The following is a 20,484-nucleotide window of genomic DNA, read 5'->3' on the forward strand; positions in this document are numbered from 1 at the left end:
ATAAAAAACCTTAGCAAACAGATACTATTACAAAAGAAATTGGTCCCAGAGACCAACAATTTTCAAAGTATGGTGGCGCTTCAGGTGTTAACTAATATTATTATACTAATGTAAGTTTTAATAAAAGGCTTTTTAATTCTTAATTTTTAGTTTGGTAGATAACGTCAATGTGATGGCTTACGACTATGTGACATCAAACTCAAATGTTACTGGACTCTCTTCTCCATTGTCAAAAATAGTAAGTAGATATTTCTCGTTATATAAGGTTATTCTTTTTGAGTTCTGATTAGACGTTTTACAGAAACATGATATATATATATATATATATATATATATATATATATATATATATATATATATATATATATATATTATTATCTAGAAATTTAGACTTATATGGATTTTTTTAGATATGCCTAATTATTCTAAAATTTGTGGAGCCTTCTACTACTTTCGGTTATACCAGAAGTTTGTTAAAACTTTCTTAGTTAAAATATAAAATCCTCTATATTACGATATTATTTTGATATAACGGTTCTGAAGAATTACTCCAATATAAGATTAGGCTACCTTATACCGAGTATTTTACGAGATATGACCAATTTTATTTCAAAACTATCCGATTTTCCGATTTGACACCCTATATCTACACTTTGCGTAGTACATAAGATTGTTATTATTGTCTATATTAATCAAACTTAATATTTTTTGAATAGAATATTATTTAACCCTCCATCACTCTCACCTCAAAAAATTACTCCATTACTCGCGTGTTAGATTTTATCTATAAGTATAGGTCAAATAAATGAGTCATTAGTACTGATTGGTTTATTGGCTATTAACTCACAAAAAACGATAAACTTATATTTTATTAAAACAAAACTGCAAAAAACTAGGTAAACTAAAAAAATATACACATTACCGTAAAACAAAACAAATAAGGGGATTTATTCCAAAGAAAATGTACGCATTACGCATAAAATTAGATTTCTTCCTCTTCTAGGCAGTGGTGGAAAGTAAAATTTGTTAAACCAGTGTACTCTTTACATATCGGTAACTTACAGTTAGTACAATATTGTTGGATAAACCTGTTTTTCCTTACAGGGCAAAAAGGACATCTTGGTTTTATAGTTGGAGTTGCCCCTTGAGAAACTGATGGTTTTTCTCTGGTTATATTTTGAATCCTGAGTCTTAACTGAAAAGCAGATTTGGAATATTGGTGAATATTCTTCGAGATCTTACAATATTAGTGTTATTGTTGTGAATTATTTAGCTGTTATAGTTTAAATTTTTAGTAGGCTTCAAAAAACAGTAAACGCAGAGCGATTGCTAAATCGAGTCACCGAGTATTCTGCCTTCATTTTATCAACAACATTCACTCCGCCTTCTGTGATTTTGTAATCGGTAATAATCTCTGGCTTTATGATAAATGCTCTTTGGTGTTTTCATCAATAAAACCATCGCTGTGTAGTGTTTAAAGTAGTATTATATTCTTTTTTTGGCACATATGATACACGTACACACTTGATTCTATCGTCACCATATGCAAACATGCTACTACATAAAGGTCTTTCTTTTATGTTAGTCAACTCAACAGGGGAATTCATTGTTTGTTTTCACGCAAAGTACCTATCGTTGTCAAGTAACGATTGTTCAATAAAGAGTTGGCTAAGGGTACAGAAGAAAAGCAATTATCCGTAGTTACATTTCGACCGGTTCCACTTATGGGTCGTAAAAGTATTTTTACTACACTAGATGCATCGTTGGGTAGTTGATATGGTCCTTTAGGTTGTTTTTCGGGGTAAATTTCGAGATTTTGTGTGAAAAATGTTCTAGCGTTCTCAAATGTTCTCAAATGGGTGCCAGATTATCAACTGCTGAATTTTCTTGCCTCTTCGTGGCGTCGTCCAATCTTACAACTTAAATTATTTGGTGAAATCTTTTCTTGGACATAGTAGCTGCAAAAATATCTGGAGCTGTGCCATCTAATTTCCAGAGTTCATCAGTATTTAACACTAGAAGCACCAGCATTTGTGCATACCTAGAAGCACCACCGGCGGTCAAAATGACGGATATTAGAATTTTCTATTGCCAGCCGTTTTTGTATTCTTTTTTATTTGATAAAAACCTATATTGAGTTAATAACTAATAATAAAAGACATATTTAATATATTTAAATAAATTATTTAATTATTTAAGTACAATTTTTGCAGTAGAAAAATTTTTCAATTTTGCTTGTACCTGACCCACACACAAATTTTTTACATATATGACAAATTTCAAATGTTTTATTTTTGTTGCAATTTCCTGTTTGACACTGCTTACGTTTATTATTTGGTGGTTTTTTTGTACCTCTTGGATTTGTATCCGTTGATGTTGTCCTGCCCTTAGTCATGTGATCTTCTCGCAATTCTTCTGCTAACTGAAGTAAAAAATCTTGCCTAGATATTTGACTGTCCGTAACTTTCTTATACAGAACCCAAGCATTTATTCCTGCCATATCTAAAATATTAAAAAAAAACTTGCAACGGCCATCTTCTTGAAGCAGATTTGGTTGAATACAGTCTAGCCATCTGATCTACAACGTCTACTCCGTATTTTGTCTGGTTGTAGAAGATGATGGTTTCCGGTTTTTTCTTTTAATCTGTGCCCATTTTAATATCATTCGAGTGTAAAGAACTCAGCACCAGAACATTTTGTTGACTTTTCCCTGGTACGCCGTTAGCGTCAAGCCTTCGTGTTTGAAAATTTTTGTTTTGTACAATTCCATCTTTTCATTTTTTACTGACGGTGGAATATCCTTTCTTGTTCGGTTGATTGTTTAAACAATGCTGGTAGCCTTCTTTCGTAACCAACTTTATGGACGTAAAGAAATTATCCGTCGTGACATTTTTTCCTTTATTTATAAATGGTTTCATTAGACGGCTAACAACATGTTTCCCCAGAAGTTGATTGGCTGGTCGTTGTTCATCTTTCCCTAGGTAAGGAAATCCGTTCAACAAATATTTGGACTCGACATCAGCTGCAAGCCAGAATTTAATTCCAAACTTATCGGGTTTATTCGCCATGTACTGGGTAAAGCGGCATCTTGCCTTCGTGGAAAAAAGCTGTTCGTCGATAGTTATATTTTTGCCAGGTGTATAACATAATATACAATTCTCTATAAATGGGTTCCATATTCCCGACGCAAGTGCAAATTTATCTAATGATAATCGCTCAGACCTGGTATTTCTCATATCAAAACGGATAAAACTCATTATTTGTGTAAATTTGTTTCTAGACATCGTCTCTTGAAAAAATTTTGGACCCCATGTACCAGACCACAGCATCTTTATGCTAACATTATGTGCCATATAAGCTCCCCTAGCATACGGTAAGGATATAGATGCTTCGATTTCTTCAATAGAAATTTGCCAATTTTCATCTTTGAGTTTTCTTCTACCTTCAGCAACAGTACATGATTTTATGTTACAGAGTGTGCATTCATCAATCAACAGCCGCCATGCACTAGCTACAGAATCTCTAATAATGCTTCTCTTAGCATGAGGGGTTGGTCCGGCAGCTTCCTTTAGAACATTTTGACTGGTACGCCTTCCTAAAATGAACGAGATAAATTAGTATGCAGGTATATACTCATTTATTTATTTATTTAAATAAATGGCACCGTAATAAATAAAGAATGGAACAACAACCAAGAAATAAGAGCGCACATCGGAAAAGTTAGATCCACCTTCAACCAGATGGGGGCCTTCTTCAAGAGTCATAACCTCTCTCTTGGTATAAAAGTAAGGATGCTGCGATGCTACGTCTTCTCTGTTCTTTTTTATGGTGTTGAATAATTGACCTTGACGAAGATATATGCAGAAAATTGAAAGCATTCGAGCTGTGGCTAAATCGGAGAACACTTCAAATCCCGTGGACCACTATCAAATTTCAAAAGTTAAAATATTTCGAAAACATTGTGCGAAATGAATCTAGATGCGCCCTTCTACAAGCCATCCTGCAAGGAAAAATATTTGGAAAACGGGGTCCAGGAAGAAGAACATCCTGCAGATAAGGTAAATATTGCCATGATTATCGCCAATATTCGTGACATCAAGAAGAATATGCTCAAAAATATCATACACCTAAGTGAACACATAAATAGAAGCTACTAATATAATATAGTTGCTTACCTGGTGTACTAGCATTATTGTCAAGTAACTCCCATCCTATGGTATCTATGAAAGAATTCTCTAAATTGCTTCTGCGAATTTCTCTTACCTGGTTGGTAATCATTTCTGAATTTCTGAAGATGTATTGAAGTCTGCATTCGAAGTTGAAGCAGAAGTACTGGGCATCACCTCAATCTCAACTTCACCTTCAGAATCACTGCCCGATGAATGTCCTTGATCAACTGTATTAGGCACATACTCGTCAACTTCATTATCGGATACATTTTCATCAGATAACTCTGCTACAGATTTATCTTCTGACAAATTCTGTAGACACTCTAATAGCTCCTGCTAAGTCAAATATCGGCGAGACATGATAACAGCAGAAATAATAAAAATCACAATGTAAAATTAATCAAAATACAGATTGAACATGCAATTGCAAAGAGTATACTTACACTACATAATAACAAATATTTTCGATGTATTTTATACATAAAATAAGTAAAAACTTCCCAGAAAAGTAGAACAAAAATTAGACTACCTCGTCATTAGGACCGCATTTTTCGAGGTAGACATCAACATAAATATATTCAAAATGTAATTATACTAAGTACCTGTAAAAGAGAAATTATAATCCTCAAGTAAATAATAAAGTCCCAAATCATAAATTTTGTAAAATAAATATGAATGAGTAATACTCTAGACTAATGAGGGCCGAAAATAGAAAGCAGTCAAAATGACTGCTATATGGTAGTTTTAGGTATACGTTACCATATCTTAAAAAGTAATTACGCTAAGTACCTGTAAAAGAGAACTTATAATCTTCAAATAGATCTAGAAAAAGTCATAAGTTATCAAGTTTCTAAAACTTTTATGAATAGGTAATACAGAGTGTCAAAAATGAAAAGCAGTCAAAATGACCGCTCTGGTGCTTCTAGTGTTAAATGTTGCGCTCTCTTTACCCCAACAAGGAACAAAAGTCCGCTAGATACTAGCACTTCCTCGTACTCAGCAGCAGGACAAGTAAAAAACACTCTCATCATATCCAGTTTTTGATTTGTATATTTTACAATATTATTGATCATAGCATCCGAGAAAAACAATTTCCAGCATTCTAGTATTCTGATTTTGGCGCCTTTTGCTTTCTCTTTTACCCCAGGTAAGTTCGTAACAATATTACAAGCTTTTGTCTTACTTTTGGCAGTGTGTTTCTCATGTTTCAACCATGGTGTTTTATCTTTGCCATTAAATCTTGGATAACCATCATCTTGGCCGCTTTCTTTCATGGCATCTTCAGAATTACTGGGTAGATCTTGTGTAGACAGTTTAGAAGATGTATTGAGGATACTGTTTTCAGAATGAACATTACCATATCTTTTCATACCATTTTAGTAACTGGTTTTCCATTTTCTTGTCCATATTTACCTGCAATAAACCAAAATAGCGCTTATAATAAGGGATGTTCAACAATCTAGGTATTTCACTAAAAATCTTACCTTTTATGATAATTTTATAACTTTTCTTAATTAAGTTCTCTAAAAATCAAGACACGCGTAGTTAGAATTTTTCTAACGCTTCGACGAACGTGATCGCTCGGGTGTTAGATTTGAACTAACAATTATTGCTGTCAGCTAGAAAATAATAGGTACTCCCACCATTATTTAACATAGTCTTATATGAGTCTTCATTAAGAGTATCCCTGGTTGCAGAACCCAAAAGAAGCAATATTTCGAAACTTATGGCGAAATTTATAAAATTGTTAAATTTTTTTTAACGGCGTGAGTGATGGAGGGTTAATATACAAGGTGATTTTAAATGCGAAATTACAATTTACTATTTTTATTGGAAATAACCCACAGTTTTTGTTAACCTTCTGCAGATAACGTGATAAAATTTAAAATTTTTGATACCGTCGGTTTTACAAACCGACTTTTTCTAAAATTAAAAAAGATAATAAAAATTTACCTCTAGGTAACAAATATTTGTAATGATATAATTGTGTACCTTATTCTCCATACAAATATATGAAATTTATATTTTTTTTGTTGTTGTTTTAACAATTCTAAGAAGGTACTAAAAAAACGTTATTTTTATGAACAAGCTTTAAACATAATCAAAATAAATATAACAAATAAAAAATTCTGGTTGTACTAAAACATAAAGCAGTTACTTGCATGTTATTAAATAAGGTAAATAAAATTTTACCCTCGAAATCCAAACTAATTACTAAAACTATGATTCCCAATTTTGAGCATCATAATTATCATAACAATGCCTACATAATCCCGTCAGATGCTCTGGACATAAATAATTTTTATAGTTTGTGCCACAACATCTTGTTTTTCGACTTTTTTTTAGAGCTGCAGTACGTACATCGACCATAAGTGTGATTCTGGGGAGCAAAATTGGGCTTGTATTTCTATAAATTTGTTAGTGTAACAAAGTGTTTCCAATATTTTGGAAAAAAACAAGCATTCCCATATTTCTGAAGCTTTAATTTTATACCTTATATTTCCCTTAGGTCCAGGTCAATGGATGACAAAATGGATTTCAGCGCGTGTTTGAACATTTCGTGCTGACGCAGGATATTATCGCCACCTAGTAGTTCCATCTTTACCAATAAGAAGGGTTATTCTTGCAGCTTGTTTGACTAAAAATTCTTTAAGAATAGATCAGATTTATATGAGTCTATATAATATGGTCGTCTATCAACCTTACATTATTATCATCTAAAAATCTGTCTTCAAATCAATTAAAATTTTCCCATGAAGCCGCCATTATTTTTTTCTCTTGTAATTTATTATAAAAGTATGCCCTAAAATATAATATACATCAGTACTTTAAACATTAAACTATTCAAACAAATTATTCTTACCTCAAAATGCAACGGAAACTATAACGTCGGTTTGTGGGACCGAATCGTATTTATAATACTCGTATTTAAAATTCCTATCATTGATATGCACTGTCCACTTACTCACTTACAACTATAAATATTATGCATGTACGTTCGGAAGGTAATGTGAAGTGCAGTAAATTTCGTGATCAGCTCCGCGGTTATAACTTACTTTCAAACAACAATTTACAACTTTTCCCTTAATAAATACTTTGGTATTGCTTCTTCTAGAAAGAAACTATTGCGCGTTGGTTGCAAGCAGGGCTACCATCGAAAAAGCTTTTCCTTGGCATTCCAGCCTATGCTAAAACTTTTATATTAGCGGATAAAGAAAATACAGGTATAGGTGCTCCAGTCACAGGAGAGGGAGACCCAGGAGAGTACACTCAGGAAGCAGGATTGTTGGCATATTACGAGGTAATTAGTCCTATATATATTTATATATATACTTCAAAGCTTAGATGGTTTCTTTTAGAGTATTTGTGTACAAATACAACGTTATGGAATATACGCTGTGGTACTGGTACAATAAACAGGCCAACAATGAATTTAATGTTTTAAAATAAACATGCTTTGTTAGATAATTTTGACCACCTGAATCCAAAACTGACATTAGTTTTTTTCTAACACCTTCCAATGTTTCGCAAATCGAGATCTTATAAAAATTCCTTGATTATACGAAAAGGTTATATATAAAATTGGAAAAACGGATATTAGTGTAAATATATATAGCACAAACAGTTGTCCAAAAATATTTTAATAAAATTCTGAATTGTGTCGAAAACAGTGGTAAATAAGGTTTATCGCTGTGTTTCGAATTAGTGCTATTTATTTGTTATTCTATTCTTTTTTCGAGCTATGAAAAGGAGACATTTTGTTAAAAATGCAGACTGCTTTTGTTATATATTTGTGTCAGTTTTGTGGTTGCAAAACAAAGACATAACATAACCTTATCTGTTTGTAATGCGTATCATTTTGGAGTGAAAATGGGAGAACAAGACAAATCTTTGGCGCCACATATTGTATGTAAAGTTTGTGTAGAAGCTTTAAGAAGTTGGACAAAAGGAAGAAACAAGTCATTAAGTTTTGGAGTTCCCATGGTGTGGTGTGAGCCACAAAACCATTCTGATAATTGCTACTTTTGCTCCTGCGATTTAAAGAGATTTAATTGTAAAAATAAAAAAAGTATTTTAAGCTATTAGACCTATTTCTCATGGCCCTGATGCGTCCATGCCTATTCCACCAAAGGAGTTAGAGAATGTGTTATTGTCTGATTCGGAACAGTCTGCATTGAGTCCACAGATCCCGACGTTACTTTTGGATCAGAAGAAGGACCACAACTATTTAATCAAATGGAATTAAATGATTTAATAAGAGACTTAAATCTTCTCAAAGATGCCTCAGAACTTCTAGCCTCTAGACTTCATGATAAAAATTTGCTGGTTATATGAAGTTCATATTGCTTCATTTGTGAATGAAACAGCCGAGTACGAGATAAACATTGGACCCAAAAAGAATGGCCTACAAAAGAAAACCTTACGCCAGGAAGTAAAAACATAAAACACAAAGCCTTAGTTGATCGTGCAAGAATTTTATTGCCCTCTCTGCATATAAAATTAGGTTTGATGAAACAGTTTGTTAAAGCTATTGACCAAAACGGAGAATGTTTTAAAAATATATTAGTTCAAAATTTCAGAAGTTTTCCGATGCAAATATAAAAGAAGGAGGTTTTGTTGGTCCCGACATTAGATTTTCATGCAGAGACGAAAACTTTCAAAATTCTATGACGCTTATCGAAAAGAAAGCGTGGACTTCAAAGAAGTTATCAAAAAAGTTCTTGGAAAATAAGAAAGTTCCAGACTATGAAAACATTGTCACACAAATGTTACAAAGTTTTCTTATTCTAGGATGCAATATGAGTTTAAAAGTACATTTTTAATTCGCTCATCTAGACCAGTTTCCAGGAAATCTTGGAGCTGTTAGCGAAGACCAAGAGAAACGTTTCTACCAAGACATTAAGCAGATGCAAAGACGTTATCAGGGTAAATGGAGCGTATCCATGAAGGCAGACTACTGTTGGATGCTACAATGTGATAAGCCTGACAAAATTTATAGAAAAATTTCTATCAAACGCAGTTTTTTGACAAAAAGAAAAAAATTTCATTAAGTTGTGTATACAAAATATGTAGTTTTCTTTATTTTGAGCATTACTCTTATTTTTAAAATATATTAATAAATGTATTTATAAGCACATTTAGTGTTTTTTTTTTTATTTTTTAATTTGCGAAAACATCTTACGTGACAGAAAAAATTGGTTTGCAGATTTGGAATCAGCGCTCCAAAATTATATAAAATCACTTGTCAAATTTAAAACGTCTTTCAATACGATTATGTTATCTCTAATTCCTGGTCAATAAAATACATGTGATACTCACAAAGCTAAAGATTGTTAAAAACCTTTCTCTTTAGCTATGTAATACTATTATATACGTGAGCCGTATACCCAAGCTTAATCAAGCCATTCTGAGCGATGCTAGGAATATTATTTATAAATGTTGGGTATACAGTTTACTTTAATCGATATTAATATTCGCTTGATCTTTTCTCGTCAGGGGTCGCTAAATGCATACTTTAATAATTATTTTTCAATAATTGCTATACTAGATGGTGCGTTTTGATTTGGATCCAGTCTCATTACAAGTCTCTCTGGTGATGGGTAGACCCTGAAACATGTGTACAAAATAGTAAGAGACTCAAATTAAACGCAAACGCAACTGTCAATATATATTATAATATTATGGAAGCATTATAGTTGGCAATATTTTAAGAATAACTTTGACTTATTTTAGGTAAAATCTTTGATGAATGATCCCACTGAGGTAGCTACAACCGTTGACGATACAAATTATTTTAGCTTTGATAAGTACTGGTTTACGTTTGATACACCTACGACCGTAAAGACGAAAGTAAGTAACATACAAAAATATCTTATAAACACTTAACAAATCAAAACATATCAGTTTTGTTCGTCCGTATTAGGTTCTGAATATTTTATTAACAGGGTTTACTGCAATGGTTATAATGAAGAAAGTGAACAAATTATTTACTCTTCTTTTGATGATCTATGTCATCTAAGCGCAGTTGTCTCTAGCAGTCTACTTTTATACTTTAGACGATATCTCTAAATTAAGTTAGTGATATAAACTCGCGCCAACCAGAAATAATAAATACAAATCGTTATTCTTATTCCAATCTGAAAGATGCTAATAACATTAAAAAAAAATGGTGTTACTTGGTTAACAAATTGATATACCTTGGCATTTAATGTTGTAATATATAACCATTTGGAAGGGATAGTAGGGATTAAAAGAGAAATAAGAATTTCAGGTGCAAGTAAATTCCCCTTCACAAAAAAAAAACAGTTTAAACGTACCAATGGAGTTAACAAGAATTTGTTACAAAAAGAAAGGGAAACTTAAAGGGCGCCACCTTGTTATTTTTTGGGGGACGAGGAAAACTCGACACTTGACGTATGAGAAGACTTGTTTAAGAAATAAACTAAAAATATGACAAATATGCTAAACCTCTCTCTAAAACCAAAATACATATATAGTCAAAAAGAACGACAAACAAACTCTTTTACCTTTTATAATTGCTCTATATTCATCTCAAAATTACGTTATTATTATTTCCCAAAAGAACGAAAGATTAGGAGCGGGTAATAAATAATTGCTATGAATTAAATTTTTTTTTTCTTATAAATATGGTGAAAAGTTCAGCAAAATTTACAACTAGTATAGGCAGATTATATTGACATTGTGGGAAACACAGTCACCAATGTGAAGGAGACTTTTAATAATTTGGAGGTAGAGGCAAAGAAAACTGGTTTAACGGTAAACGAAGAGAAAACCAAATACATGTGCGTACAGCATACAGACAAAAGGGACGAGATAGAATAGGGCAAAATGTTACAATAGACCCATATAACTTTGAAAGAGTGGAGAGTTTTAAACATCTCGGAGCAACAATCACTGCAGATAACGATATCGCGGAATAGATTAAAAGAAAAATTCAGGCAGCAAATAGATGTAGGTACAGCCTCCACAATACTCTTCTTCTTCTTCCTATGCCGTCCCCATTAACGGTGGTTGGCGACCACATTTTTAAAAGCTTCTCTGTCTTTTGCAACGTGGAATAATTCGTCTACAGTCATGTTTGTCCAGTCTCGAATATTTCGCAGCTATGACTTCCTCTTTCTACCTATTCCCTTTTTGCCATCGACTCTACCCTGCATGATGACCTGCAGAAGACTATATTTATTATTTCTTAGTATGTGTCCAAGGTATGCAGTCTTGCGTACTTTTATCGTTCTCAACAATTTTTTGTCTCGACTCATCCTTCTCAGCACTTCCTCATTGGTGACCCTGGCAGTCCATGGAATTCTTAACATTCTCCGCTATATCCCTCTTTTCTTTCCCATAAGGCTTTTTTGAATATGACCTGTGAGTACACGTTGAAAAGCGTCGGAGACAAGACGCATCCTTGCCTAACCCCTCTCGCAATCGGTATATTATTTGTTTCTATATCGTTCACCTTTACTACTGCTTTCTGGTTCCAGTATATAGCCTTAATAAACTCAATGTCTTTTTTGTCTAAATTGATGTTTTTTAATTCATCTATTAACTTCATATGCTCCACTCGGCCTTCCTAAAGTCTATGAAGCATACATATGTACTCTTGTTATATTCCCGACATTTCTGCAAGAGTACCGTCAACGCAAATAATGCTTCTCTTGTACCCATGCCTCCTCTGAAGCCAAACTGAGTTTCATCTATCTGCTCCTCACATTTCTTATAAATTCGGTTTTGAACAATTTTCAAGAGAATCTTTAAAGGGCGGCAGATTAGGCTTATCAATCTATAGTCATTACATGATTTGGGATTGTTGTTTTTTGGTAGAGATAAAAATATCGATTTAAGCCATTCTTCCGGGATGTTGCCCTCTACATATATGTGGTTGAGAATTCGGGTGAGTCTCTTTATATTACCGTCATCTAAGGCTTTTAACAGTTCAACTGGAATTTGATCAGGACCCGGTGCTTTTCCTTGTTTTGCATTCTGTAGGGCATTCTTTACTTCTGAGGGTAAAATTTTTAGGTATTGTTTTTCTTCACCTATATCTTGTTCATTTTCTCTCTCGTCATGGAACAGATGGATTATATATTGTTCCCATACTTCCTTTATTTTGCTCTCTTCAGTAAGTATTTCTCCATTATTATCTCTTGTTATGAGTGTTCTTCTTTGTCTGGTGTTACCTGTAAGTTCTTTCATTTTTTTATGTAAGTTTGAGGTGTCATGTTTGTTGCTGAGTTCTTCCAATTCCTGGCATTCTTTGTTCATCCATTCCTCCTTAGCCTTTCTGATTTCATATTTGATTTTATTCTTGATGGTTTTATATTTATTTTCGTCTTTATTTTTGTATTTTCTTTTTTCATTTATTAGCTCAACTATTTCCGGTGACATCCAGTCTTTTTTAGTGGTTTTCTCTTCTTCGCCTAGGACCTCCTTTCCCGCTTTTAGTATGGCTTTTTTCATATCTGCCCATTCAACGCTTCCTTCAGTTAATTTATTTATCTCTGCGTTTAGTTGCTGTTGGCAGTTGTCGTCTTTTAGGTTTTTGATGTTAATTTTGGTGGTTTTAACTTTTTTCTCCGGTTTCCTGAGTTTAATGTTGACGTTTACTAGTAATAGATTATGATCCGTATCTGCATCTGCGCTTGGATAGGTTTTTACACTTTGTACTCCATTACGAAACTTTTTGTTAATCGTTATAAAATCTATTTGGTTTCTGATTATATTGTTGGTGTTATCTTTTGGAGAAGTCCACGTGTATAATCTTCGTAAGGGTAGGTCGTAGTATGTATTTGTTATGACTAATTCTTTCTCCTGGCAGTACTGGACTAGTCTGTCTCCTTTTTCGTTTCTTTTACCTAACCCAAAATTTCCTACTATATTTCCAGTTTTTCCTCGACCGACTTTAGCATTAAAGTCGCCCATAATTATTTTTACCTCCTGCTTCTTTATGTTTTTTGTTAACAGTTCTAAGTCCGCGTAGAATTTTTCGACCTCAGCATCATTGCTATCAGATGATGGAGCACACACTTGGATTAGATTTATGTTTAGAGGTTTGGCTTTCAGCTGAAGTAGCATCATACGTTCGTTAAAGGGAATGAAATTTGTCACAAATTCTTTTAAGTTAAGTTAAGTCCACAATACTATTAAACCTAAAATCCTAACACGCACATCAAAGATTAATATATATAAAACGGTGATTAGACCGGTGCTCATGTATGGGTGTAAGACGCGGATACTGGCCAAAGAAACTGAAAGGAAACTTAGATGTTTTGAGAGCAAAATCCTCAGAAGAATCTTTGTGCCTTATCACGACAATAATAGCAACCAATACCGAATGAGAACAAATGCTAAGGTCAAGCAGATCTATAGAGCGAGCGATATAGTCCAAGAGATTAAATCCTAACGTCTAATAAGATGGGCTGGCCTTGTCCATAGACTCGCTAATAACCGCCTTGCCAAGTTAATATGGGAGGAAGCTCATACAGGAAGAAGTCCCTTAGGACTTTCAGGAATATGATGGAGAGACAATTTATATGGTCAGGTCTAAGAACAATGGGGCTACCCACTGACCCAACTATTATGGACGACCGTTCAAGATGGAAGCAAGTTGTGCAGTCAGCCAAAACCCACCCCGGGTTGTAGTGCTACGACAAGAAGAAAAAGAAGAAAAAATGTTCAGCTACGTAAAAGTTAATAGAGAAATACCAATAATAACTTAGTAACAAAATGGGCATAAACCAAACTATACAAATAGCAAAGTTAAAAAGGTTAATTAAAAACAATCACGTTTTAAATAGGTGTAATTATTCTAAAGCTGTTTTCTTGTGACATTTTAAAGTAATTACTATTGAAATGGGAATAAGCCACAATTAAAGGTTAAAGTAAGTATATTGACGTTTCAATTTCCATTTCGGAAATCGTTCTCAAAATACAAACATTAGTAAATTCCATTTACTGATGTTTGTATTTTGAGAATAAAAAGTAGTTTAGATGCAAATATCCCTGGGACAATGGAGACTATAGCACAATATGTTTAGACAAGATATATATGTAAACAGCAGATGATACACATAGATTAAAAAAATATTATTAAAAGACATACAGTGAACGGCTAAATTATGGAATATTATCATTGTTTCGAGAACCGTCAAGTTTTGAGGTAAATCCCGAAACAGATCGATTTTTGTTATAAAATACCCATCTTAGACCATATATGTAGTAGAGATGACGTCACCGGTGTGGGTGTAGTGACATAACCGTTAATTTTTTTAATTAGAAATTGGTATAATGCGACGCATCATTTGAATAAGAATTTAATTCTCTATTTAATTAATTTTTTTATTTAAATTCAACTAAATTAAAACTAATGATTTAATTTATAATTTACTTTAAAGTAACCAAATTATGCATAACAATTATTTTAAATTAAATGTTTGAAATGCCATCCATCGCTTCATGCCATGACTTTCTGAAGTAAATACTGAAAAATAAATAAATACATAAATACTGAAACTTTTTGTCAAAAATGTTAATTCAAGCAAGTGATAGTGGCATAGTTACTTGTAATATTTATTGACGTAAATGTTTCGATTTTGTGAATTGTAATTTTTACTTTTGAATACTAAATTATGGCTTACTTAAATGAAACACAACGCATAGATATATTAATTCTTAGTAGATGCGGAGATAAAAAAAGGACACAGAATGCAATTTATTCAACGCAAAATATCCAGACAGACCCATCATCAAATCAACAGTAAGTAAAATAGTCCGAAAATTTGGAGAAACTGGGCACCTTAAACATATTTAAAACACTGAGCGTCCTAAAATAGAAGACAATGTGAAACTTGATATTTTATTAAATGTACATGACAATCCTCACAGTAGTTCAACTCAGATTGGTGAATATGCTGGAGTTTCCCAACGATCGGTATTAAGTACGTATTTTAAAAAAAGAAAAATACCATCCCTACAAAATTCAACGACATCGGGAATTAAACGACGACGATTCTGATCGCCGACTTCAATTTTCTGAAATTATGCAGGATTTATGTATCCGCAATCCACATTTCATCAATTAAATCCTTTTTTTTTTCGATAAAGCCACATTTTTTATACATGGTACTATGGATGGGAAAAACCTACCGGTTTTAACCGAAAACCGGTTTTTTTACTTCGCAATAACCGGTTTTATCGGTTGTTTTTTTGTCCCGGTTATAACCGGTTTTTTGTTTTTAAAGTAAAAACCGGTTAATAATTTTTTACGTTAATTAGGATTAGGTTAGGTATTATTTTGGATCCCAATCATAATTATTATTCTCAAGTAATTATTCCAAACAAAATCATAATTTAAATTTTATTTTATTTTATAAATACAGAAGCAAACTGAAAGTGCAAACTTGTAACCTATTGGATTAAAAAATCCAATAAACCGGTTTTTGCAAAAACCGTTTTTTTTTGGCCGGTTGTAACCGCCAGGTTAAACCGTAAGCAAAAAAACCGGTATAACCGAAAACCGGTGTTTTGTCAAAAACCGCCATCTCTACATGGTACCGTGAATCGTCAAAATTGCAGATATTGGAGTCAAGAAAACAAACATTGGATGACTGAGTCACACACGCAATCTCCTAAGAAAGTAAATGTATGGGTAGGGATCTTTAATGACAGAATCACTGGCCCTTTTTTCTTTGAAGAAAATCTAACAGGAGAATGTTATTTAACTTTTTTGAGAAATCAACTTATACCTTTCCTTGCTAACATGTATCCAAATGCCAATAATCCAAATTTACCTACCGAAAATATCTGGTTTCAACAAGATGGAGCCCCTTCGCATTACGCACGTGAAGTACGTCAATTTTTAAATCATTGCTTTCCCAGGAGGTGGATCGGAAGACGTGGTTTTATAGAGTGGCCAGCAAGGTCGTCAGATCTAACACCTCTAGACTTTTTCCTGTGGGGTTACATAAATTCAAAAGTTTATGTCAATAGACCCCAAAACTTACAGGACTTGAAAGATAAAATTAGGCATGAAATGAGTCTAATTATAGGGTATTCCACGAATATACGACTGTGTTGGATTATGAAGTAAGTAAGTAAGTAGAAGTATGAAGGTAAATTGGTCTAATCATTATTCCAATAAAAAGGATCTACTAGTCTGACATCTAAACTAAAATTATTTCAGTTAATAGATGTTCAGATAGACGTACAATTTATTGTGAAATTTAATCCGAAAATAACAAAAATTTTTACACAAACGCTACTATAAATAAATATAATGACAGACATTTGGGTAATCTTTCCGTGAAATGTAAACACCAAAGAGGCGTGCCGGGTTTCTTTGATATTACACTCTTTTATTACTTTATTAGGTACTACAACTGTAATAAAAAGAAAATATACTATTTTTAATATAAATGAAAAGAAATTGGCAGAACGATGGTTCAGAAACCAGAAAAAGGATTTAATATTTCACTTTGTTAGTTTTAAATATTTGTTTGCTGTGAGGGGATTTACTCTTAAAAGTTCCGAAAGTAACGGGTATAATATACCGGCTATTGATAGTTAAAGTAACAAGTCGTTACAGATATTAAAAAGTAACGAAAATTTATATACAGTTTCATATATCGCCGACTGATTATGGCTGTGAATCTGATTGTTGATGATGGTTTTAGGAGATTAGGAGAATAAGAGAATAAGTAAGTTTTTTTGTTTTTTTTAATACTAATTGAATATTCGACTAAATAAATTACCCTATTTGATCACTTAAGTATTGTTACACTTTGTTTAAATAACTTAGTTCAAAAACCAACTTGTTTACAATACTAAACTCTATATTTATATCATAACTTCATATTTAAATCTAAGGTTTATATTTGTCATAACAGTATTTTAAAAATGGGGAGAATTTACTTTTGTACAATTCAGCACATTGGACCATTTAAATCGATACCTTAAAGCGAATTTAATACAGTCGTATATTCGTGGAATGGAGTATACTCCAGAAGTCATCCGCAATGTACTTGATGAATATGTCCGTAGATTCGCATATTGTCAAGAAACCGATGGATGGCGTTTCGAATATTTAATTTAAAATAATAATTATTATGCATAATTTGGTTACTTTAAAGTACATTATTAATTCAATCATTAGTTGTAATTAAGTTGAATTTAAATTAAAAAAAATTGTTTTTGTACCCTTAAAAAAATATTTTAGTTAAAAATGTAATATCGTTAAATAGAGAATTAAATTCTAGTTTAAATGAGGTGTCGCTTTATACCGATTTCTATTTAAAAAAATTAACGATTACGTCACTACACCCACACCGGTGACGTAATCTCTACTCCATGTACGTTATAAGATGGGTATTTTATAACAAAAATCGACCTGTTTCGGGATTTTCCTCAAAACTCGACGGTTCTCGAAATAATGATAATATTCCATAATTTAGCCGTTCACTGTATCTTGCGTTATCACTGTTGTTATTAACTAAAGCTTTTGTCTTGATAAACAACAATTTTTTGTTTATTTAAATTTAAGTCACATCAGTCTACGCGCTAATATCCACATAGGTTGATGCGCCTTAAATTTGAAAAGCCTACACCATAATATAGGAAAATGGCAAATAAAATGATGTTGATTATAAGCACTCATCAAGCTACAACTTTCGTATACTGCAGTGTACCTTAAAAATATCTCTTTTTTTAGGTTAATTATGCAATGGAGCAGAAACTTGGTGGAATTATGTTTTGGGCTCTTGAACTAGACGATTTTAATGGAGATTATGGTGATAAATACCCGTTATTAAATGCTATAACAGACGCTATCACAAATTACAGTCCTTCCAATAATAACAATTAAATAATACTAAGTGAAAAATATTTATATTTAATTTATATTAAAATAAACAGTAAATAATAATAGTGTTTGTTTTATGACATATTCCTTTTCTTGTTTTTCTTTTTCCTCATACTAATCCTAAAATTTATCATTTAATAATATGTTTATCAAAAAAGAAGCTAATACAAAGAAGCATGTGATATCTTAAAAAAAAAATTTATTTCAAATAAAAGGTAAGGTCTAGTGTACTAGCTAATATAGGTCCGATTTATATTCGTAATTTAATTTACCAAACGCTGCCCAGGTTAATCCTATGCGGCGAGGGAGTCCATATCTCTGGTTATCTCTGCCCAACCGAATTTCATGCATTAAGTTTCTATCATCACGAGCAATATTACGATTTAGCACCAAATTAGTCATTATTTGCGTCTGGCTCATGTCATGACCGTTAGTCTAACGTTTAAGTAAATCTAATATAACTTTTCCAACACTATTATTGCATCATATATATGATCGGCCATAAGAACAATGTTTTCTCCGAATCTCGAATGACTGAGTTTCTCTCTATTGAAACCATTCTTCAGATCTGCATTTATACCATGGTTTGTGTTTTAACCAGAAGAAGTAATTCAAATTTACTGCGCCGTAATGCTTGTTTGTAATTGGTTCAACCGCAGGTAAGTTTACTACACTAAATTATGACATTTTGACACTAATGGCATTTATGAAGTTTTAAAATCTATATCGACGATTTTTTGTGTTTTCTGCAATATTCCTATAGATTTTTCGTTTGCATTTATATAAAAAACAGTTGTTTTCAGAACTATTTAGCGACGTATTAGTGTTAAGAAAACAATATGGATTCAATGCCAAGTAATAGTGGTAATTATTCTTCTCCACCTAAAAAACGCCGAGTAGATTTGGGCCTTTTATCATCAAATGAAAAACAATGCATTATAAACATGTATATATATATATAAGCGGGGATACTACAGTTTCTGCCACTTCCCGGATTTTTATCGCTATCTTTTTCTATCTCTCCAGGTGTCTTCATCAATGGCTCTGTCTTTCATGGTTTCCATAATACCTTATATCCAAGACTTGGCTGGTCTTCCTCGTTTCCTTCTATTACTTGGATTGTATTTCATAGCTCTTTTTGGCCATCTGTTGTCGTCTATCCTCTGTACGTGTTCATACCATATTAACTGTCTAGTTTCTATTCTTTCAGAAGTTGTATGTACTCTATCTGTTTTTCTTCTAATTTCAGAATTAGGTATACGTTCTACTCTTGATATACGGGAAGCTCTTCTCAGGTAGTCCATTTCAACCGTGTCAACTTTTTTCTTTCCTTTTACTGTCATTTGCCAACATTCTGCTCCATATGTAAGAATGGGCTCTACAATTACTTTGTAGATAGTCATTTTAGTTCTCGTAGTAGCTTTGTTGGACTAAAGTATCGAATTTAGAATTTGAACACTCTTCCTGCCTTGTTGCACTCCATAGTCTATATCTCGTTCCGTTGTTCCTTTACTGCAGATAATACTTCAAAATAATTGTATGCGTAGCACCTTTTCATTTGTCTAATTTTCATATCCGGTTCTTCGTCTTCACTGCCTATTCGCATATATTCTGTTTTAGACATATTCATATTCATCCCCCATGTTTCGTATTCATCTTTGAGCTTTCTAAGCATATAATCTGCATCTTCTTCACAGCTTGCAATTAGTACTTGATCATCTGCAAAGAACAGCGTTGTCAGATAATGGTGATTAAGCTTCAACCCCATTCCCGCACATTTTTGTCTCCACTGGTGCAGTGCTTCTTGGATATATATTTTATATAGGATGGGGAAAAGACAACATCCTTGTCTCAAGCCTTTCGTTACTGTAAATACCCTTGAGAAAGTATTTCCTGTTTTTACAGAGCTTTGAGGACATTTATAGATGTTCAGTATTGCTTTTAGATATGTTTTACTAAGGTCCGTTTTCGTCAAGACACTAAATAAGAGTTTTAAAGGAACTGTATCATAAGCCTTCTCCAGATCTATAAATACCAGATGCGTAGGGAGGTTTCGAGCTGTTCGTTTTTCAATCACTTGTTGAAGGGTAAATGTGTTGTCCACGCACGATCTTCCTGCTCTAAAGCCGCTTTGTTCTTCAATTTCTTTATACTCCTCTTCTATTCTTCTTTTCAATATACGACCATATAACCTTCCCAGCGAGCTAGTTACGCTAATGCCTCTATAATTTCCGCATTCTTTTCTGTCTCCCTTTTTATAAATGGGGCTAATGTGGGCCAAATTGGCCCACATAAACATGTACACGCAAATAAAAATTGATAATCCTGGAATGAAAATAACAGCCATGGTAGCAAAAATAAAATTCAACTATTTAAAGAACAATTAAGGAATATAGGCAAACTGGAACAGTAAGATGTCTTAAAGATATGGCGGTCGACTTT

The 20,484-nt window shown here is 32.9% G+C and overlaps 1 protein-coding gene across 1 annotated transcript in view; it reads left to right on the forward strand.

The window, feature by feature from the left end:
- The window catches only part of LOC140447554 (chitotriosidase-1-like), a 35,864-nt gene extending 17,759 nt beyond the window's left edge, over positions 1–18,105 (forward strand). Inside the window, exons 5-8 of the mRNA XM_072540271.1 lie at positions 151–238; positions 7,285–7,470; positions 9,903–10,019; positions 17,893–18,105. Coding sequence (XP_072396372.1) covers positions 151–238; positions 7,285–7,470; positions 9,903–10,019; positions 17,893–18,045 — 544 coding nt within the window. The 3' untranslated portion in view covers positions 18,046–18,105. The remainder of the gene's footprint in view (positions 1–150; positions 239–7,284; positions 7,471–9,902; positions 10,020–17,892) is intronic.
- Positions 18,106–20,484: the final 2,379 nt, after the last annotated feature.

The sequence above is a fragment of the Diabrotica undecimpunctata genome, chromosome 1, assembly GCF_040954645.1.
Source record: "Diabrotica undecimpunctata isolate CICGRU chromosome 1, icDiaUnde3, whole genome shotgun sequence".
Classification (NCBI taxonomy): Eukaryota; Metazoa; Arthropoda; class Insecta; order Coleoptera; family Chrysomelidae; genus Diabrotica; species Diabrotica undecimpunctata.